General features: G+C 36.7%; 3 protein-coding genes across 4 annotated transcripts; all 3 read left to right on the top strand.

The window, feature by feature from the left end:
• The first annotated feature begins 1266 nt into the window (after positions 1–1266).
• Positions 1267–6610, top strand: LOC128625355 (opioid growth factor receptor-like). Of its 2 annotated transcripts, none has more exons than XM_053653587.1 (8): positions 1267–1821; positions 2913–2984; positions 3694–3735; positions 3862–3919; positions 4017–4095; positions 4802–4868; positions 5020–5168; positions 5290–6610. In XM_053653587.1, the coding sequence occupies exons 1-8, from the start codon at positions 1693–1695 to the stop codon at positions 5990–5992; spliced, it is 1299 nt and encodes a 432-aa protein (XP_053509562.1). In that variant the 5' UTR covers positions 1267–1692; the 3' UTR covers positions 5993–6610. The 2 variants fall into 2 exon arrangements, with proteins under 2 accessions (XP_053509562.1, XP_053509564.1); XM_053653589.1 differs by having other exon boundaries at positions 1680–1804.
• A 3116-nt stretch (positions 6611–9726) lies between these two features.
• Positions 9727–16080, top strand: LOC128624823 (opioid growth factor receptor). The gene is made up of 8 exons (XM_053652597.1): positions 9727–10155; positions 11247–11318; positions 12022–12063; positions 12190–12247; positions 12345–12423; positions 13141–13207; positions 13358–13506; positions 13615–16080. Exons 1-8 carry the CDS (start codon positions 9934–9936, stop codon positions 15419–15421), a joined length of 2496 nt encoding a protein of 831 aa, XP_053508572.1. The 5' UTR covers positions 9727–9933; the 3' UTR covers positions 15422–16080.
• Positions 16081–18082: 2002 nt separating this feature from the next.
• On the top strand, positions 18083–22288 carry LOC128624824 (opioid growth factor receptor-like protein 1). The gene is made up of 8 exons (XM_053652598.1): positions 18083–18239; positions 18826–18906; positions 19384–19422; positions 19512–19569; positions 19660–19738; positions 20042–20123; positions 20507–20655; positions 20748–22288. The coding sequence occupies exons 1-8, from the start codon at positions 18156–18158 to the stop codon at positions 21061–21063; spliced, it is 888 nt and encodes a 295-aa protein (XP_053508573.1). The 5' UTR covers positions 18083–18155; the 3' UTR covers positions 21064–22288.
• The last annotated feature ends 231 nt before the right edge of the window (positions 22289–22519 follow it).

Genomic DNA, 22519 nt, shown 5'->3' with positions numbered 1-22519 from the left:
CAAAATGACTTCTACAGTATAAATACACACAAAAACAACAAAGAACAGCTTAAAACAGTAAATCTTTATTACGGCTTGTCTGAGAAAAGCCATAAAAAGTATTTGCATATAAGTTCATGACTCTAAATGAGGACAAGGAGAAATTAACCATTATTTCAGACAAATGTGGAAATGGGTCACATTGACCCATAACATAATAGGAGGGTTATAAACTTAGAAATGTTAGAAATAAGTGTTTTGTTTTTTTATTGGGAACGCCTCAATCTAATCTAATTAGAAAAGGCCAAAATGGATCACTATAATTTGACACTTTAGACACATCACACATATACTGTATGTGCTGTATATTTTACTGTTAATATTAGGTGAGTCTTCTATCTATAGCTTTAACAGTTTTCACCCTTCATGTTCGCCTGCCTTCCATTAAGTTCTACAAATATTAAGGTTTCCTCTAATAAATATAATATAATATAATATATATATATATATATATATATATATATAGAGAGAGAGAGAGAGAGAGAGAGAGAGAGAGAGAGAGAGAGAGAGAGATATATATATATATAGATATATATATATATATATATATAATAATTTATGTAATGTCTGTGGCAATAACAGTGATTAAACTGTAATAAAGCAGAAGAAACCCAAGGTATTCAACATAAAACTTCAAAATGAATGACTGTTTATGGGACATTCATGTGTAATAGAACAGATTTTCCACATGTCATTTATAAATAAGATTTCTAATAATCTAATACACCCCATCATTTCAAAAATAGATCAAATATACCCTAGTACAGTTTAAATATTACCTACATAGCTAGTATGTTTTAAAAAAAAATCTTATTGGCTTCATTTTTTAGTTGGTTTAGAAATTTGCCATTTTTGGTAGGCCTCTACTCATTCATGAATAAAATGTGGCCCAATTACTCATTTATTCATTATATATGAGGTGGTAAGACACCATGGATAGGGTGCAAGTCCATCGCATACCACCATGCACGCACGCGCACACACACACACACACACACACACACACACACACATATACACACCTAATCACACACTCATTCATACCTAGGGCCAACTTAGTGTAGCCAATCCACCTACTGCCATGTTTTTAGGAGGGAAGAGGAAACCTGGAGACCCGGAACTGGCAGATGACCAAATTGGGGAGAACCCACTCACTTCAAAAAGAAAAAAAGTAACTGAGATAAATAGGATGGAAAAAAATGTGCTAAAATAATTAAAATATAGAATAAAAGTATTTTGCTTTCATTAAGTGTGTTATGTATACATGTTTGTTTGATGTGTATTCAGGGTGCAATGTGTATGCTTCAGAACACTTCCTGGTAAAGCTGAGCACAGAAAAAAAACATGGGCCTAGTCACGTGACACACATATAAACAAGATACTTTGACACTTGTTCCACACACACACACACACACACAGTTTGCAGGAAGATCTTACTCCTGTTCCGGTCATGCCTCTTTAAGGGATAATGATTCATTTCGATTGCTGTGTTTGCTATAATGAGTTATTTTTGCAGGCGGATTGTTAAGCTGTTCGTAAATAAAAGATGGTGCAGAAAGAGCTTTTACTTTCGTTTTCTCTGAACAGTAAATATGGGTGTGTTTCAGCTGCTCTTTCACCTTCTGTTGTTTCTAAATAGACTTCCTAGTCGCTATGGACAGATCTTGGAGGTCTCTGAGACAGGACCAGGTTATGGGTAACACACCTAATTTTTCAAAGGACTATGACGAGCAATATGACTCAACATGGGAAGACGAAAGTGATGGTGAGGAGAGTAGAGAGGTAAAAATTTTGTTCGAGGTTATATTATACGAAGTATACGAATATTAATGATACAAGCGATCTTAACGTTTCGTTTCCTTGTCACTGACGAGATATACTGTACATAGTATATTCCTTTTCTCCTCTGTGTGACCTCTGAATACTTTCAAATGTTTTTATCATGCTTCATTTCTGTTATCAAAAAAAAAAAAGTTCTTAAAAGTAGCGTTTGTCTCTCAAAATTGACCAAACTGAATTTAACCCCTAATGGAAACATAGTTTAGACAGAGAAATTGTTTATTAGGCTTTGTTAAAAGGTTTGAACTCACAGTAAATTCTGTAGCTCCCATAAGTTTTTTCAGACCTACTTGGTGTAAAAGTGAATGCACAAAATAAAAAAAATTTAAATCTCTTGACCCGTTAAGCTTCTTCGGTTGTCCGTTTGGAGGAAACCATAACAGACCAATTTATACGGACCCCTTTATGCAGACCCCTAGTTTGCTGGGGGGAGGGGGAGGGGCGGGGGTTCTAACTTTAACTGTAAAATAAATTTCAGATTAATTTAATTTATTATCTGGAGTCTACACCGGGGACATCGGGAACACTGGGCACAAGGAGGGAATTCAGCCTGGATGGGACTGTCTCTCTGAATTACCCCCGTGCCAAGTTTCAGTTTCTCTGAACGGATAGGAGGGCTCCATCCTGTTGCACAACTGATCAAACTCTAAAAATCTTGTAGATTTGGTTGTCTCTCTGCAGGGACTCGTAAAGGTTCAAAGAGTACTTGAAAAGCCTTGCATCATGTACTTTAATGTATTGTGTATCTTTAACAGAAGAGAATCGGATGATATTTTGACACAATTTAATACCAAAACAGACAAACAGGGAAAACTTAAGGTTTGGCCACCAGCTTATATAACGTAGAAACAGAAATATCAAACAAAAACTTGGTAGCCAAGTTGTTGTAGTTGCTATGTCTTAGCAATACTCGTAAAGAACACTGCTAGTCTACTTTGTTCAAAACACTAACCAATGTGTAGTGACATTTTTATGCCTACTGCATCTTAAATCAAACAAGCTTTATCACCTAACTAACCATGCATATTTTTCAGTCCTCTATGCAGTGGTCACACAGGAACACACATGCTGCAAAAGACATGCAAACCTTCAGACACAAGTTTCGGGTAAGATGCAACACACATGGTATACAGTAGAGTTTTTGAGATTTTTTGCTATCCAAAGTTACCTGTATGCATTCCAGTTATACCCACTGTGTAAAGTAAGGATGTGTAAAGTGACTGTGTGCAGTTCCTACATTCAGTGGTAAAAGTCACTGAGCTGAAATCTGAGATTTTGCTTTCAGCAAAGCAACACTGCCCAAATGTTAAAGATATGACAGAAATAGGGGAACAGTATCACCTCATAAAGTGAGTTATCTGTTAGCACATCTAGTTTAGATATTTTATGAGAAAAAAATATTACTATATATACGACAGCACTATTGAATTCTCAATTCTAATTGATCAGAAGGTTTTCTATATCTAAATTTTGTACACTGTTATTTTTTTATAACAGCACGCCTCAGACTGTAGATCAGGCTACAACCCAAATCACAGTTTTATATTAATACACTTGTTCTAATACGTAATCATCACTATAGTAGACAGTTTACAAAGGAAATTGTATGGCAAAAGCTTCACATAAATGAATTTAAAAAACAAAACATGTAGTTCAACATTTTATGGTGGTAGTCATAGCCATGGGCTATAATAATAGATATTATAACCTCTAACTGCTCATGTGTGCTTGGATCAGATTCTGCTTCTTGCATGTTACTCCGGATTAAAGCACCTGCAAAATTAATAAAAGCTGTGCATTTCATTTTTACTTCAGAAAACCCAACATGATGACAGTACAGATGATTATTTGGAGGATGTGAGTATTACATTAGTCTATATAACATTATTTTCTTTTGCCATATTCCCAGCATTATTGATCTCATGCGTTTGTACCTCTTTATTAATGGTGGATCTGTATGATCTATAATTGTTGTACCTGCAGGATGAAGAATTACCGAATCTGCGTTTTTACCAAAACGACATGCCTTTCTACCCTGATGGTATGACACACTTTTGATGAGTGATGATATAGATGTTAAATATAATCATTTTCAAATAGACATTTGAGGAGGTTTATCATTTGTTCTTTGTCTTCAGGTGTGTTGATTGAGGATTTTCACTGTAACTGGTTTGGTGACTACGGCAGGCTGGAATATGTGCACTCCTACATTCAATGGTAAAAGGTTTATATTAATCCATTCTGTCTAATACGTTGTTGTTTCTATAGACCCATGAGTGAGACACATCAGGAACACTGCGGGAGACTATAGTGATTTTTGAGAACTAGCCAACAAATTTTATAAATTGCTAAATTGCTATTGGGTGTCAGAATTGGAAAAATTAAAGAAAGAAAAAATACCCACCTTTGTAGGGCCTGTTTTATCTCCAGTAAGTAGCTAAGTATTATATCAGTAAAATTAAATAAAATTTGAACAGGCTTAGCTTTCTAGATAGAAAAATTACCAACTTATATTGCCTACATAGCTTGCCTTGAATCTACATAAATAAACTAGCTATTTAATGCTAGATATCTAGGTCATGTTCTAACTGAGCAGTTGCCAATAATGGACACTTTTAGCTAGCTTATTTTTTCAGTTAAATTAGTTCATGGCATCTGGCTAGCTGACATATCAGCTTTCAGTGCTCAACGTCCTCAATGTTGTAATCATAAAACATTACATTATAAACATTCCATTTCTAAAGAGCTCAGTAGGTAACGCTTAATAAAGGCTTTGCATGGCGGGTGCTCCACATAAACAGATTTTATGTTAATTGGTGTGAATATTTCATGCAAACTAAAATGGGTTTCCTGCTGTTAACATCTGTTAGAAACATCTTGTATGTACGTGTTACATTCAGACATTGTACAAATTTCTTTACAGGCTGTTTCCAATTCAGGAGAAGGGAATGAACTATGCATCACGTGAACTTAGCCTAAAAGAAATCAAGGTAAGTATTGAAATACATTTTTTAAAAATAGCTGTCACCTTTTACTATCATGATCATAATGTCATGTCATCCAACAAAACTTTTAGATTCTTTTTAAAGGAAAAACTTATGAAGTGTCCAATTAAAATGCAACATTGGTTTTCTTTTGCAGCTGTTCCGTACAGATGAGGAGGTGCAGAGAAGATTGTTGACGTCTTACAAGCTCATGTTGGACTTGTATGGCATAGAACTTGTCAGCGAGGACAGTGGAGAAGTGAAACGTGCAGAAAACTGGAAAGAGCGATTTGCAAACCTAAATAGGTCAATATTGCACTTTACTGTTTTTTTTTTTGTTTTGTTTTCAATTTAGTACATAAAATTGTGTGTATATATATAAGAGACTATAATTTTGTGGTTTTACATTTTGTCTTTAATGTTACAGAAACACACAGAACAATCTTCGCATTACACACATCCTAAAGTGCCTGGGTTTACTGGGGTTCCGTCACTATCAAAAACCGCTGGTTCATTTCTTCCTTGAGGAGACTCTAGTCAATGACCAACTTCCACGAGTAAAGCACAGCGTTCTGGACTATTTTATGTTTGCAGTTCTGGACAAAGATGAACGAAAAGACCTGATCAAATTTGCATACTGTAATTTTAAGCCAAAAGAGGATTTTGTGTGGTGTCCTAGGAGGATTCGTAATAAATTGGAAAAAGAAACAGTGAGCCACAAATTAAATGCTGGTTCCAATGAAGGAGAATCAAGTGATTCAACCTCTCAAAGTGATCAGAATGATCTGTTGAACAGCAGAGTACACAAGAAAAATGAAATCAAAACAGATACTAATGAAGACACAGGTAATAATAAATCTCTTCGCTGTGAAAGCAGAAATGATCAGAATGTGTCAGGTGAGAGTCAAGATTCTGAGGAACAGGCTTCACAGCATACCGAAAGAGATTCCAAAGAAAATGATTCAAAAGAAATCCAGAAGAGTGACAGTGAATCATCAGAAGACAGTATGGCGACTGGAACTGCCACAAACACTGAGGCAAATTCTGCACACTATGATGCAGAAAAATCAGCAGATCAGAATAGTTATAAATATACTTTCTCTCCTGGAGAGGCCAATGCATCAAGTTGAACCTATGAACAAACCTATGATCAAAACATCTGGATTAGAAAGGTAGAAATTGAGCAGAAAGAGAACAATTGAGGGGATGAATTACTTAATGAAGCCTATTTTAATCAATTGAACAAGAAAAAATGAATAGAAATAATGTTTTTGTGTTTTCTGCAAATCTGTTGATATCAGAGTGTGTATTTTATGACTAAATAAAATGTAGGAATTCTGATCCTGTCAAAGAATGTGTTTAATAACTGTCCCTCAGTGGTGGAATGAACTTCCAACCTCAATCCAGACAGCAGAATCTGTCACTATCTTCAAAAAACAGCTAAAGACCCACCTCTTCCTAGAACACCTAACTAACCCCTAAAATGCCAACCCCACATTATCCTTAATAAATAAATAAATAAATAAATAAAACCTACTCTGACACTTTCACCTCTACTCTGCACACTTTGCTTTTCTAGAACTCAATTAAAAGATCTTGTATGGTAGCACTACTTGTATTGTTCTCTGCTTGATATTGTTGTATCGTTGTATTGTTCTCGCTTTGCTTGTATTTCCTCATTTGTAAGTTGCTTTGGATAAAAGCATCTGCTAAATGAATAAATGTAAATGTAATAAACAGTAGATGAAGTAATGGTTCTGTCTCCCTTCGCCTCAAAATATGAAGGTAATGAAAGATAATGAAAAATACAATTCTCAGAAATTAGAAAAAGATTAGGCTATAGTGGGCTCTAGAAGCCGTGCTTCACAGGATTCCTATCAGAGCTGGCTGCTCTGTCCACCGAAAACTGTTTGTGTTAAATGAACAAACAGCATGATATGGCAATGAGATAAAATATAGAATTTTATCGAGATTGATGAATAAACATTTCATTTTCACACCTGAATGAAATTTAAGAGGAAGCCGAACTTCCCATGCAGCTTTAAAGCAACCGCCAGAGTGCTGTTGTATTCTCAAATCTGGACCCCATGAAGCTTGAGGTAGCTATTGCAAGGAATAAATGATAAAAAAAAGTTACATACTTTTTAGTGTTTTTTCTAACAGGAGCTGTGTGAAGGTCCTCACCAGTGACTCTTCCTTTTAAGGGAACAAGTGACCCACACCATGCCTAAAATTACAGCATAACAGAGTCCATGGACCGAATCCATGTAACATTGCATTGCGATGCAAAAATGTGAAGATGTGTATAATGGAAATGTGCGATGCACATTATGGAAATCAGCACTCTGTTAATTATGCATCTAATGCAATTTCACTGTATGAACACCAGAAGACCCAGTCTGCTCAACCCATAGAGTTAAAATATACAGTATTGTTTTTGTGTATATCTCGTACTAAATAGTTTTAGATCTTCAAACGAAATACAACATAAAATAAAGGCAACCTGAGTAAACAAACAATACAGTTTTGTTTTTTGTTTTTTTATTGAATCATATAAAAGTTATCCAACACCTATCACCCATGTGTAAAACAAAGCAGCAATAACAGCAACCAAACACTTCCGATAACTGGAGATCAGTCTTTCACTTACTCCTAAGCTTTGGATCATTGTCTTGCTGCATAATCCAGTTGCACTTGAGTTTCAATTTACGGACTGAAGACCAGACATTCTCCAGAATTCATGTTTCCCTCAATTATTGCAAGTTGCACAGGCCCTGAAGCAGCAAAGCATCCCCACACCATCACACTTCCACCACCATGCTTGACCATAGGTATGATGTTCTTTTTGTGGAATTCTGTGTTTGGATTACGCCAGATGTAACGGGACCCCTGTCTCCCAAAAAAGTTCCGCTTTCGACTCATCAATCCACAGAACATTCTCCCAAAAGGTTTGAGGATCATCAAAGTGTGTTTTGACAAAATTCAGACAAGCCTTAATGTTCTTCAGGATTAGCAGTGGTTTTCACCTCGCCACACTACTATGAATGCCATTTTTGCCTAGTGTCTTTCTGATAGTGGAGTCATGAACCTTTAGTGATGTAAGAGAGGCCTGTAGGTCCTTTGATGTTGTCCTTGGTTCTTTTGTGACTTGCTGGATGAGTACTTGCTGTGCTCTTGGAGGAATTTTGGAAGGTCGGCCACTTCTGGGAAGGTTCACTATGATGCTAAGATTTTCCATTTGGTGATAATGAGTCCCAGAGCCTTTGAAATAGCTTTGTAACCCTTCCCAGACTGACGAATTTCAATCACTTTCCTCACCATTTCTGGAATTTCTTTCAACTTTGGCATAGTGTGTTACTGGGTAAGACCTTTTAACCAACTTCATGCTGTTGAAAAAGTTCTATGTAAGTGCTGATTTGATTGAAAAGGGTTTGCAGTAATCAAGTTGTGTCTAGTCCAGCTGAACCCCATTATAAATTCAGTTTCATAGATTTGGGGTATTAGTAAGTATGGGGGCAAATACATTTTCACACAGGCCCAGTTGGTACTGGATAAGTTTTTTTTTTTTTTGCTTCAATAAATAACATTATCATTTAAAAACTGTATTTTGTGTTTACTCAGGTTGCCTTTGTTTTATCTCAGATTTTGTTTTAATTTCTGAAACAAGTTAGTATGAGAGATACACAAAAACTGAAGAAATCAGGATGGAGCAAATACTTTTTCACAGCTCTGTATAGAGAGAACACTGGTCAAATGATTGCATTCTTTGACGGAGAGTCTGTGTCATTACCAGGAATTTTCTGCATTTGTGAAGTAACCGACAGCTCCATATCACAATGACGGACACGCATTACAGGTTATATAGTTACACCACCACATTATACCTGTGCACTTTAAAATGACACCAGCACAGCACCACTACAATTTACAGTGCCTGAGAAAGAGGCTGCAGAAGTTGGGCACTTTAGCTGACTTTGTTGCTACAGAGCTCATTACGTTTCAACCGATCATTTCCCAGGATCTGAGGCTTTGGATATTTAATTTTTTTAATGTATAAAAATTTTGTAGTATTTATTTATTTGTACAAACAATATACACAGTGTTTTTGCATTGACAGTGGTAGCTCAGTGGTTAAGATGTTGGGCTACTGATCAGAAGGTTGTGTTACCTCCAAGCTGCCACCTTTGGGCCCTTGAGCAGGGCCCTCAACTGCTCAGCTGTATAAATGAAATAAATGTAAGTCGCTCTGGATAAGGGCGTCTGACAAATGCCATAAATGTAAAGGCATTGTTTATGATTCATAAATAAAAAGGAGACTTTTTTTTTTTTCTTCATTAAAGTGCACCTGTGATGTTTTTTACCTTTCATGTAGTGTGTTTTATAGAGCTGTTTGTGAATGTAAAAAGTCTGCAAAGTTTCAAAAATCAAAGTGCACGACAAATGGAGTTAATGACTCCCAAAAGAAGGAACCGATTCTGAACAGCTGAAACGAGTCATTACTAATTTCAGACTTACTTTCTGAACAAACCTATGTAGGTTTCCCCCCCTTGGGGGGGCAGGTAATGCTGCAGTTTAAATTATGAGCACGTTAAAATGTTTTTTGACCTTGGATGCATGTAAATCTATTGTATGAGACCTCTAGAACAAAATTAGACACGTTTCAAAACCATAATAGGTGCGCTTTACATTGTTGTTCAAAATATTCTGAGAATCGAATCGTAGTATCGTGAATCGAATCGTGACTGCAATGTATCGTTTACACCCCTACTCAGAACACTTCCTAGTAAATCTGAGCACAGAAAAGAAAAGGAAAAAAAAACTATGAGCCTAGTCACGTGACACACGTATAAACGTGATACTTTGACACTTGTTCCACACACACACACACACACACACAGTTTGCAGGAAGATCTTACTCGTGTTCCGGTCATGCCTCTTTAAGGGATAATGATTCATTTCGATTGCTGTGTTTACTATAATGAGTTATTTTTGCAGGCGGATTGTTAAGCTGTTCGTAAATAAAAGTTGGTGCAGGAAGAGCTTTTACTTTCGTTTTCTCTGAACAGTAAATATGGGTGTGTTTCAGCTGCTCTTTCGCCTTCTGTTATTTTTCAGTAGACTTCCTGGTCGTGTTTTCTCCTTCATTGCGCGGCGGTTCAAAGCTATGGCCAGATCTCGGAGGTCTCTGAGACAGGACCAGGTTATGGGTAACACACCTAATTTTTCAAAGGACTATGACGAGCAATATGACTCAACATGGGAAGATGAAAGTGATGGTGAGGAGAGTAGAGAGGTAAAAATTTTGTTCGAGGTTATATTATACGAAGTATACGAATATTAATGATACAAGCGATCTTAACGTTTCGTTTCCTTGTCACTGACGAGATATACTGTACATAGTATATTCCTTTTCTCCTCTGTGTGACCTCTGAATACTTTCAAATGTTTTTATCATGCTTCATTTCTGTTATCAAAAAAAAAAAAGTTCTTAAAAGTAGCGTTTGTCTCTCAAAATTGACCAAACTGAATTTAACCCCTAATGGAAACATAGTTTAGACAGAGAAATTGTTTATTAGGCTTTGTTAAAAGGTTTGAACTCACAGTAAATTCTGTAGCTCCCATAAGTTTTTTCAGACCTACTTGGTGTAAAAGTGAATGCACAAAATAAAAAAAATTTAAATCTCTTGACCCGTTAAGCTTCTTCGGTTGTCCGTTTGGAGGAAACCATAACAGACCAATTTATACGGACCCCTTTATGCAGACCCCTAGTTTGCTGGGGGGAGGGGGAGGGGCGGGGGTTCTAACTTTAACTGTAAAATAAATTTCAGATTAATTTAATTTATTATCTGGAGTCTACACCGGGGACATCGGGAACACTGGGCACAAGGAGGGAATTCAGCCTGGATGGGACTGTCTCTCTGAATTACCCCCGTGCCAAGTTTCAGTTTCTCTGAACGGATAGGAGGGCTCCATCCTGTTGCACAACTGATCAAACTCTAAAAATCTTGTAGATTTGGTTGTCTCTCTGCAGGGACTCGTAAAGGTTCAAAGAGTACTTGAAAAGCCTTGCATCATGTACTTTAATGTATTGTGTATCTTTAACAGAAGAGAATCGGATGATATTTTGACACAATTTAATACCAAAACAGACAAACAGGGAAAACTTAAGGTTTGGCCACCAGCTTATATAACATAGAAACAGAAATATCAAACAAAAACTTGGTAGCCAAGTTGTTGTAGTTGCTATGTCTTAGCAATACTCGTAAAGAACACTGCTAGTCTACTTTGTTCAAAACACTAACCAATGTGTAGTGACATTTTTATGCCTACTGCATCTTAAATCAAACAAGCTTTATCACCTAACTAACCATGCATATTTTTCAGTCCTCTATGCAGTGGTCACACAGGAACACACATGCTGCAAAAGACATGCAGACCTTCAGACACAAGTTTCGGGTAAGATGCAACACACATGGTATACAGTAGAGTTTTTGAGATTTTTTTGCTATCCAAAGTTACCTGTATGCATTCCAGTTATACCCACTGTGTAATGTAAGGATGTGTAAAGTGACTGTGTGCAGTTCCTACATTCAGTGGTAAAAGTCACTGAGCTGAAATCTGAGATTTTGCTTTCAGCAAAGCAACACTGCCCAAATGTTAAAGACATGACAGAAATAGGGGAACAGTATCACCTCATAAAGTGAGTTATCTGTTAGCACATCTATTTTAGATATGAGAAAAAAATATTACTATATACGACAGCACTATTGAATTCTCAATTCTAATTGATCAGAAGGTTTTCTATATCTAAATTTTTTACACTGTTATTTTTTTTATAACAGCACGCCTCAGACTGTAGATCAGGCTACAACCTAAATCACAGTTTTATATTAATACACTTGTTCTAATACGTAATCATCACTATAGTAGACAGTTTACAAAGGAAATTGTATGGCAAAAGCTTCACATGAATGAATTTAAAAAACAAAACATGTAGTTCAACATTTTATGGTGGTAGTCATAGCCATGGGCTATAATAATAGATATTATAACCTCTAACTGCTTAGAGTGCTTGGATCAGATTCTGCTTCTTGCATGTTACTCCGGATTAAAGCACCTGCAAAATTAATAAAAGCTGTGCATTTCATTTTTACTTCAGAAAACCCAACATGATGACAGTACAGATGATTATTTGGAGGATGTGAGTATTACATTAGTCTATATAACATTATTTTCTTTTGCCATATTCCCAGCATTATTGATCTCATGCGTTTGTACCTCTTTATTAATGGTGGATCTGTATGATCTATAATTGTTGTACCTGCAGGATGAAGAATTACCGAATCTGCATTTTTACCAAAACGACATGCCTTTCTACCCTGATGGTATGACACACTTTTGATGAGTGATGATATAGATGTTAAATATAATCATTTTCAAATAGACATTTGAGGAGGTTTATCATTTGTTCTTTGTCTTCAGGTGTGTTGATTGAGGATTTTCACTTTAACTGGTTTGGTGACTACGGCAGGCTGGAATATGTGCACTCCTACATTCAATGGTAAAAGGTTTATATTAATCCATTCTGTCTAATACGTTGTTGTTTCTATAGACCCATGAGTGAGACACATCAGGAACACTGCGGGAGACTATAGTGATTTTTGAGAACTAGCCAACAAATTTTATAAATTGCTAAATTGCTATTGGGTGTCAGAATTGGAAAAATTAAAGAAAGAAAAAATACCCACCTTTGCAGGGCTTGTTTTATCTCCGGTAAGTAGCTAAGTATTATATCAGTAAAGTTAAATAAAATTTGAACAGGCTTAGCTTTCTAGATAGAAAAATTACCAACTTATATTGCTTTAACAAGCCTACATAGCTTGCCTTGAATCTACATAAATAAACTAGCTATTTAATGCTAGATATCTAGGTCATGTTCTAACTGAGCAGTTGCCAATAATGGACACTTTTAGCTAGCTTATTTTTTCAGTTAAATTAGTTCATGGCATCTGGCTAGCTGACATATCAGCTTTCAGTGCAACAACGTCCTCAACGTTGTAATCATAAAACATTACATTATAAACATTCCATTTCTAAAGAGCTCAGTAGGTAACGCTTAATAAAGGCCTTGCATGGCGGATGCTCCACATAAACAGATTTTATATTAATTGGTGTGAATATTTCATGCAAACTAAAATGGGTTTCCTGCTGTTAACATCTGTTAGAAACATCTTGTATGTACGTGTTACATTCAGACATTGTACAAATTTCTTTACAGGCTGTTTCCAATTCAGGAGAAGGGAATGAACTATGCATCACGTGAACTTAGCCTAAAAGAAATCAAGGTAAGTATTGAAATACATTTTTTTAAATAGCTGTCACCTTTTACTATCATGATCATAATGTCATGTCATCCAACAAAACTTTTAGATTCTTTTTAAAGGAAAAACTTATGAAGTGTCCAATTAAAATGCAACATTGGTTTTCTTTTGCAGCTGTTCCGTACAGATGAGGAGGTGCAGAGAAGATTTTTGACGTCTTACAAGCTCATGTTGGACTTCTATGGCATAGAACTTGTCAGCGAGGACAGTGGAGAAGTGAAACGTGCAGAAAACTGGAAAGAGCGATTTGCAAACCTAAATAGGTCAATATTGCACTTTACTGTTTTGTTTTTTTCAATTTAGTACATAAAATTGTGTATATATAAGAGACTATAATTTTGTGGTTTTACATTTTGTCTTTAATGTTACAGAAACACACACAACAATCTTCGCATTACACGCATCCTAAAGTGCCTGGGTTTACTGGGGTTTCGTCACTATCAAAAACCTCTGGTTCATTTCTTCCTTGAGGAGACTCTAGTCAATGACCAACTTCCACGAGTAAAGCACAGCGTTCTGGACTACTTTATGTTCGCAGTTCTGGACAAAGATGAACGAAAAGACCTGATCAAATTTGCATACTGTAATTTTAAGCCAAAAGAGGATTTTGTGTGGTGTCCTAGGAGGATTCGTAATAAATTGGAAAAAGAAACAGTGAGCCACAAATTAAATGCTGGTTCCAATGAAGGAGAATCAAGTGATTCAACCTCTCAAAGTGATCAGAATGATCTGATGAACAGCAGAGTACACAAGAAAAATGAAATCAAAACAGATACTAATGAAGACACAGGTAATAATAAATCTCTTCGCTGTGAAAGCAGAAATGATGAGAATGTGTCAGGTGAGAGTCAAGATTCTGAGGAACAAGCTTCACCTGTCCCTGCTGTAGGAAATGCAAATACGATTGTCACTAATGAAAGAACGGAAGGACCATCAAGAGTTGATTCTCAGCATGAGGCTTACATGGATTCAGATGGTAAAGCTGCAATCCAGAAGGATGACAAGACAGCGACAGATAAGGAGATCGCGAATTCTGTACAAAATGGTACAAAAAAATCAGATGAGAATGGCAGTGAATATGCTGACTCTACCAAACAGTCAAAAGTTCTGAGTGGTGATGAAACCTTTGACAGTAGCACAGCCATTGATAAAAGCACCAATAAAAAGCAAACACAAACTTCTAATCAGAGCTCCAGAATCGAGAATGTTGCAAACGAAACACCTGCATCAGGGGGAAACTCAGGGAGTGTGGAACAAAATCAAGGAGACAAAGTTGAAAACCAAGAAGACAAATCTGACAACCAAGGAGACACGGCTGACAACCAAGGAGACACGGATGAGAACCAAGGAGACAAGGCTGAAAACCAAGGAGACAAATCTGAAAACCAAGGAGACAAATCTGAAACCCAAAAAGTCAAATCTGAAAACCAAGGAGACGAATCTGAAAACCAAGGAGACAAATCCGAAAACCAAAAAGTCAAATCTGAAAACCAAGGAGACGAATCTGACAACCAAGGAGACAAATCTGACAACCAAGGAGACAAAGCTGAAAACCAAGGAGACAAATCTGAAATCCAAAAAGACAAATCTGAAAACCAAGGAAACAAAGCTGAGCAAGGCAATAAAGATAAGACAAAATCACAGTATACTGATGGAGATTCCAAAGAAATTGTTTCAGAAGAAATCCAGAAGAGTGGCCATGAATCACCAAAAGACAGTGTGGCGACTGGAACTGCCACAAACACTGAGACAAATTCTGCATGCTATGATGAAGAAAAATCAGCAGATAAGAATAGTCATAAATATACTACTACGTCTCCTGGACAGGACAATGCTTCGTGTAGAATTTTCAAACAAACCTCTGATCAAAACTCGGTCAGTAGTAAAACGATACACATGCCTGGATCAGACAGAAACATAGAACATCAGCAGCAAGAGAGTGGTGAAGTAGCTGAATTGCTTAATGCACCCAAGTCCATGGCAAATTTCAGCAGAAGTGAACCTGACAAAGATGCTCAATCTAAATGTGGTCCCAATCCAGATTCTACTACTCTGATGAAAACGCCTGAATCAGATGAAAACATGGGGAATCCGCACAAAGGAAGTGAACAGCAAAACCAAGGCGATGAAATGTTAAATACCACCGCAGAAGCAAATACAAAAGAAACAAGCGTATGACAAAAAAGATGATTCAGTACATCAATCTGTGGAAGATAATACCGAAGACAGGCTTACTGAAGAGCATAATAATGCTGTCACATCACACAATAATGATAATTCAGATTCAACAGAAGATAATAATAGAGACTACACTGAATCTGAACAAGGCACAAGGCACAAGAGTGATGTTAACTCATCTCAGGTTATTCCTGGTAAAGATTCAGAGACAGGAGAGAACAGTAAAGAAAAGTCTGTTGAGGACAAAAAGACAGAAATTGGGTGTGTGAGAGATGGAGGAACTGACAAAAAGTGAGGTTTAAATATTGTTTGACCAGAGATGTTTAAGGGATGATGTGATTTTGCTTGTTTTTTGAAAATACAAAAAATCTCTTCTTTTTTCGTGAAATTTGTTCTTACATTTAATATGATTGTTTTTTATTGCAAACGTTTAATTTGATTTTTTTATCCAAGTCATGGTGAATCCAGAGCCTGTTCCAAGAACAGGTGGTAATACACCCTGTATGGGACGGCATTACAGCCCATGTAGCCTATTTTAATAAACTGAACAAGAAAAATTTATAGAAATAATAACTTTTTGTGCTGTGGATGTGATAAATGATGTGATAAAAATGTATGAATTCTGATCCTGTCAAAGAATGTGCTTAATAAACACTGGATGAAGTAATGACTCTGTCTCCCTTCACCTCAAAATATGACATAATGAAAAATACTATTCTCACCACTTAGAAAAAGATTAGGTCATAGGGGGCTCTATAAGCCATGGTTCATGGGTTTCCTATCAGAGCTGTCTGCTCTGTCCCCTGAAAGAAGTTTTTAAATGAACAAACAGCATGATATTGCAGTGAGACGTTTGATCATTAGATTTGCTCAAATATGGAACTTCTTCAAGATTAAAAAAATATATATATAGACACTGATGCTGGGTGAGGAGGTCCAGTTCATCCCCAAGGTGTTCAGTGGAATTGAGGCAGGGTTTCTTCTTGCTGTAAGTAGCATAAATGGTTGCTTTGGACCATATTTTTTTTAGTATATATATGCAGAAAGGATAATTTGCTATCATTAGGGGAATTGAGGCCATCGGGTCATTGTGTAAAGAGACCATTGGAAAATGCTCACACACAAACCAATAAGGGATAATCACATTTTAAATATGTTTAGTGCAAGTAAGCGCTACGTGTAGCCTATGGTCAACAACGTTCTGTCGGCGTTGCGTTAGCCCTTCAACAAACGGTCCATCAGGTGGCACTGCATTAGCCCTTCAACAAACGGTCCAGCAGGTGGCGTTGCATTAGCCCTTCAACAAACGGTCCATCAGGTGGCGTTGCGTTAGCCCTTCAACAAACGGTCCATCAGGTGGCGCTGCGTTAGCCCTTCAACAAACGGTCCATCAGGTGGCGTTGCGTTAGCCCTTCAACAAACGGTCCATCAGGTGGCGTTGCATTAGCCCTTCAACAAACGGTCCATCAGGTGGCGCTGCGTTAGCCCTTCAACAAACGGTCCATCAGGTGGCGTTGCGTTAGCCCTTCAACAAACGGTCCATCAGGTGGCGTTGCGTTAGCCCTTCAACAAACGGTCCAGCAGGCGGCGTTGCGTTAGCCCTTCAACAAACAGTCCAGCAGGCGGCGCTGCGTTAGCCCTTCAACAAACAGTCCAGCAGGCGGCGCTGCGTTAGCCCTTCAACAAACAGTCCAGCAGGCGGCGCTGCGTTAGCCCTTCAACAAACAGTCCAGCAGGAGGCGCTGCGTTAGCCCTTCAACAAACAGTACAGTAAAGAATATAATGCATTCGGTGCTGCATATTAAAGAAAACATATTTAAAGAAAACAATATTCAGACTCACCAATGATGACATTTAAAAGGGCTTTGAAATAATTTGCAGTTGGTTCTTAGCACGGCGGTATATCAGTTGCATGGCAACGCTACAGCTACATATATACGTATATCAAAACGCAATAAACTCCTCTCAAGGCTGAGGCCTATAATGCCCCCTAGTGGCTGAAACCCAGAATGCTCACAATGCTTCCACTATGATTCAAGATTCAAGAACTTTACTGTCACATACACAAGGTACAAACAATTCTTAATTTTCACGCTCAATAGAGTAAATAAAGTAAATTTAATACAGTGTTTAAAGTATAGAGGTAACCATAATAATAATAATAATAAACAAAAAATAAAATACATTTTTTGTATTACTGTAATACAGTATGGACGCAGAAATATGAATGTAAAACTATCGGTATAAATATCACTGGTCTAGAAAATATATGTCTGTATATATGCATATTAAGGGTCACTCTGGGTCATATTTAAATGAGGTATTGTGCAATAGAGGCAATGTGCAAACTGTATATGCTAAAGCTAGCTGATTACACGTAATTTGATCCGTCACGTGACACGTGTTTACAAGCGAATACGCTTTGATACACTCTAAACAACATGACATCTAAATAGCATGATTGATTGAAGCTTTGACTCATGCTGCCTTGATACCTGTTTAACTGTGCATAATTCGTTCAGGTTGCTTTGTTTGATCATATGTAGGCACATTGTTTAGCTATTCATAAATAAAAAGTGGTCCAAGGATAACTTTTACTTTCACTTTAAAAAAAATGGGCGTGTTTCTGTTTGTTATTCAGCCTTTTTTATTAGACATCCTTGTCCTCTTTTCTTACTCGTTGCTTGTCTTTTCGGCTCTGTGTAGTATATCTTGATATTCTGTGAGACAAGGCATGCTTATGGGTAACTCAGAAAACACTTTAAGTGATTATGACTCGACATGGGAAGATGAAGATGTGTGTGAGGACACTAAAGAGGTAAAATTACTAGGTTTCGTTATGTTTATGCATTGCAGATATACCTGTAGATAGATAGATAGATAGATTATATTTTGTGTTATATGTGTGTGTGTGTGTGTATATAGAGAGGGGGGGGGGGGGTAGGGCAGGGTTACTGAAATGGGTCTCATAAAAAAAAAAAGATAAATGCCTTCATTTCAAAAGTCAACATTTCATTTCTGTAGTAAAGCTAAATGTTAACTACTGTGTGCGTTATGAAATCAAAATATGACCATGTTTAAATCTAAAACCCTTATAGAGTCCCTCTGGGTGAACTCTTATTACACTTATTACAGTACAGTTAAGATTCACTGTAGAACCCCACAACTGACAGTTTCAGAAAGTATATATCCTGCATCTGTATCAGACAAGCAGGGTCGCTCAGTTGTACATAAATTAATCAGAACCTAAACAGAAAATGTGTTAACCAGTTGCTATAGTTGCTATTTCTATGCAATGCTTGGAAAGTAGAATGCTAGTCTACCTTGTTCAAAACACTAACCGACATCCAGTGACGTTTAAAACAAACCATCACCAAATAAACTCTACCATGCATTTTTTTCAGTTCTCTAAACAGTGGCCATGGTGTGAGAAAAGAAACCTACATGCTGCAGAAGATATGCAAAACTACAGACGCGAGTGTCGGGTAAGTCGCGACAGGTTTCAAATACATTACTGTCTTTAAGACTTATTTTGGAATGGCATCCAACCTTACTGGTTTGGTGATTACAAAAACCTGGACTATGTGCGCTCATACATTCAATGGTAAAAGTCTTAATGCTACAGTTTGAGATTTTGACAAAGTAAAACAACATTGGCCCTTATCTTGAATACATGAAAGAAATGAGGAACATTCACCTCACTTCACAAAGTTATGTTTGTGTTTGCTTTGAGTTTGCACACAAAGTCAGATATTTTATGAATCTGTGGATTTTATGGAAAGTCAGATATTTTCTGAGTGGTCAGTAGGTTTTGATAGCTGCAAGCTTTAGTTTCTGTGCCAGTGACTGGAAGGCTTCTGGGCTTTTGATCAAAGCTCTTAACCCATAATGATAGGATTGGATTCTGCTTTGTATAAATTATTCTGGGGGAAAAAAGCATCTGCATTTCATTTTCACTTTAGAGCCAACTTGATGATGTGAAAGGTCAAGATGTAGACAATGTGAGTATTACATTTGTCTATTTCTAGCGTTTCCTATCTCATATTTGTATCTCTTTATTAATTTGAACGTTCTTTAACTGTTGCTGCAGGATGAAGACTTGCCAAATCTGTGGTTTTACCAAAATAAGATCCCTTTCGACGCTGATGGTAAAACATACTTTTAATGAGTGAAGATAGAGTTGTTTAACACAATTATATTTTTTTGAGGAGGTTTAGCATTTGTTTTTTGGTCTTTAGGCGTGTGCATTGAGGATTTTCACATGTGCTGGTTTGGTGATTACAAGAAGTTGGAACATGTGCACTCCTACATTCAATGGTAAATATTTTAATGGCACACTTTTTGGCTCAGCAAACCAACAGTGGTCCTAAACCTAAAGAGTGGAAAGAAACGGGGAACATTCAGAAAAAGGAATCTTCTATAACAGCAGCTCTGACAGCTGCATGGAAAATCACAGGTTTACATGAATACGTCTGGTCTAGTAGAATATTGTTTGCATGGTGAACATACCATGTAAATGGATTGAAATGTTTTATGTTGATTGGTGTGAATATTCCATGAACAGAAAACATTTTGTGCACAAGTCTAACATTTTCAGACATTTTAAACATTTCTTCACAGGCTATTTCCGACTCAGGAGAATGGAATGAATGCGTCATCTGTGCAAAACCTGTCACATGTGCTTAGCCCAAAAGCAATCAAGGTAAGTATTGAAATATTAAAATGCTAACTGTCAAGTGAAAAAATAAGTACACCCCATGGAATAATATTTGATCATCTTTGAAACAGTACCTATTAATAAAAGTTGATATACTTGAGCAAAATCACAAGGAAAAAAAGCCAAGCAGGAGCCACACCTGATTCCACCTGTTTAATCAGTTGATCTTGGCTTTCAATAGGCACAGGTGTGGCTTCTGCTTGGTTAGAATGAAAACCTGCACCCACACTGGCCCTTTCCAGATAAGATTGGTCTATACGGCTATAGAACAGTTTTAGATCTTTTAGCATGTCATGTGATCATAATGATCCAACAAAGCAGGAAGGAAAAATGTATGAAGTGTAAAGTTAAAACCGCATCTTTTGCAGCTGTTCCATAGGGATGAGGTGATGAAGAAAAGATTGTTGACATCTTACAAGCTCATGTTGGACTTCTATGGCATAGAACTTGTCAGCGAGGAAACCGGAGAGGTGAGACGTTCAGTAAACTGGAAAGAGCGATTTGCAAACCTAAACAGGTAAATATTGTTCTTACTTTTTTAATTTTCTTTAAACAGTTTATACAAGAGAATTTAATTCTGCAATAGATATTTTTCTTCAAATATTACAGAAACACACACAACAATCTTCGCATTACCCGCATTTTGAAGTGTCTGGGATTACTGGGGTTCCATCACTATCAAGCACCACTGGTTCACTTCTTCCTTGTGGAGACTCTGGTGAATGGTACACTTCCCCAAGTAAAACAGAGCGTTCTGGACTACTTTATGTTCGCAGTAGTGGACAAGTCTAAAAGAAAAGAGTTGATCAAATTTGCCTTGTGTTATTTCAAGCCAAAAGAGAAATTTGTGTGGTGTCCTACAAGGATTCGAATTCATTTTTTGAAGGAGGTCGAGCGTGCAGAGAAACAAACCGAGCGCTATTAAAAGTGAAGTGGAACACAGGCTAGGGATTGAGGGAACAGCAAGTAATTCAACTGTTCAAAAGGTTTAGAATGTATACAACAGAGATGAACTTTAAACGTGCTATAGAAAAATCCACAGATAAGAACAGTAGTAAAGATACTCACAGGCCAGTGCATCAAAATGGTAGCTTCCAACAAACCTTTTAATTTACTGTCAGTCTAACAAAGATGCTCAGTCTAAATGTGGTCACACATCACATCCTGCTAAAAATGTACACACTGAAAATGTACAATAATTATCAAACTACCAGTGAAAACAGCCAGCAGATTCCAACTGGGGGGAATGAGCACCAAAAGCAAGAGGATGAAATGCAAAATCACCAAAAAAAAAAAAAAAAAAAAAAAAAAAAAGCCACAGCTGAAGCAAATACCAATGAACCGGTGTAAGACAGGAAAGACGATCCACTACATCACATTAAGACAAACTGAAGATATGTCTACAATCATGGAGCCGTAAAGAAATAAAGGCTAAATTATGATGAATATTCAAACAAACATCTAAACATAAAGTTACTCTCAGAGAGCAGTATATGAAAATCTGTTTGTCAAAAAAGACGTATTGGGTTTTCTTGGGGTAGTTGGGTTTGTGAGAGATGGAGGAACTGGAAAAAAAGAGTAAAATATCCAAACTGTGATGTACAATATACACAAGAATTAACATTTTTTAAAATATATTTTTATTGTTGGTTGACCAACATTTTAAAAGGATCATGTTTTATTATGGTACAGATTAAAAACATGACTCTGCTCATTTTTGACTTGTTTATGCTCATGCTGCTATGTGTTAATGAAAAACTCAATTCTAGCCAATTAGAAAAAGAATGTTTATCTTTTCATTACCAGAATAGCTAGTTTATATTGATTTTAGGTAGAGCAGATCCTCTGAACTAGCTTAAGCTAATCATCAGAAACAATAAGTCTATGAAATTTAATATGCCATGAAAATATGCTTTAAACTAAGAAAATACATGGCGTATGCAATATGCTGATCAAAGTTCACCTGGATGCTGCAACAGAACCCCATACGTTGTTTTTGTTTGCTTTTAGATTTAAAAAGAAGTAATTGTTAGCCACATCATACAAGCACTTATAAACAAGTCTGTAAACTAATACTGATTACCCAGTATGGATGTATGAATAATTATAAATAAAGTTAACATTCTGCACTTTAATTCCAAAGTTAATAAGACTGTGGCATCAGTAGTTCACTAATGTCTGATTACCATGTTGTACAAGAAGAGTTTTTCATCATTAACCATCTACTGTAGACGAAGGCTGATTTATTGGTTGTCATTCTTTTTTCAGCCACAAGGTGGAGGTCTCAAGCCAACAGTTTTGCGTGGTGTGTAATAAATAATGCCATATAAACACAAATACACATTATTTTCCATTTTAAATTTGAGCCATACATAATATAT

Source organism: Ictalurus furcatus, chromosome 21 (genome assembly GCF_023375685.1).
Source record: "Ictalurus furcatus strain D&B chromosome 21, Billie_1.0, whole genome shotgun sequence".
NCBI classification, from domain to species: domain Eukaryota; kingdom Metazoa; phylum Chordata; class Actinopteri; order Siluriformes; family Ictaluridae; genus Ictalurus; species Ictalurus furcatus.
The sequence above is the reverse complement of the archived record's forward strand: the minus strand, read 5'-3'. Positions and strand labels throughout refer to the sequence as shown.

Coding starts and splice junctions, on each gene's coding strand:
- LOC128624824 (XM_053652598.1), top strand. CDS start 18,156: ATGCTTATGGGTAACTCAGAAAACACTTTAAGTGATTATGACTCGACA. Junction 18,240..18,825: donor TGTGTGAGGACACTAAAGAG/GTAAAATTACTA, acceptor CATTTTTTTCAG/TTCTCTAAACAGTGGCCATG. Junction 19,739..20,041: donor GTGCACTCCTACATTCAATG/GTAAATATTTTA, acceptor ATTTCTTCACAG/GCTATTTCCGACTCAGGAGA.
- LOC128625355 (XM_053653587.1), top strand. CDS start 1,693: ATGGACAGATCTTGGAGGTCTCTGAGACAGGACCAGGTTATGGGTAAC. Junction 3,736..3,861: donor CAGATGATTATTTGGAGGAT/GTGAGTATTACA, acceptor TTGTACCTGCAG/GATGAAGAATTACCGAATCT. Junction 3,920..4,016: donor CATGCCTTTCTACCCTGATG/GTATGACACACT, acceptor CTTTGTCTTCAG/GTGTGTTGATTGAGGATTTT.
- LOC128624823 (XM_053652597.1), top strand. CDS start 9,934: ATGGGTGTGTTTCAGCTGCTCTTTCGCCTTCTGTTATTTTTCAGTAGA. Junction 12,064..12,189: donor CAGATGATTATTTGGAGGAT/GTGAGTATTACA, acceptor TTGTACCTGCAG/GATGAAGAATTACCGAATCT. Junction 13,208..13,357: donor TTAGCCTAAAAGAAATCAAG/GTAAGTATTGAA, acceptor TTTCTTTTGCAG/CTGTTCCGTACAGATGAGGA.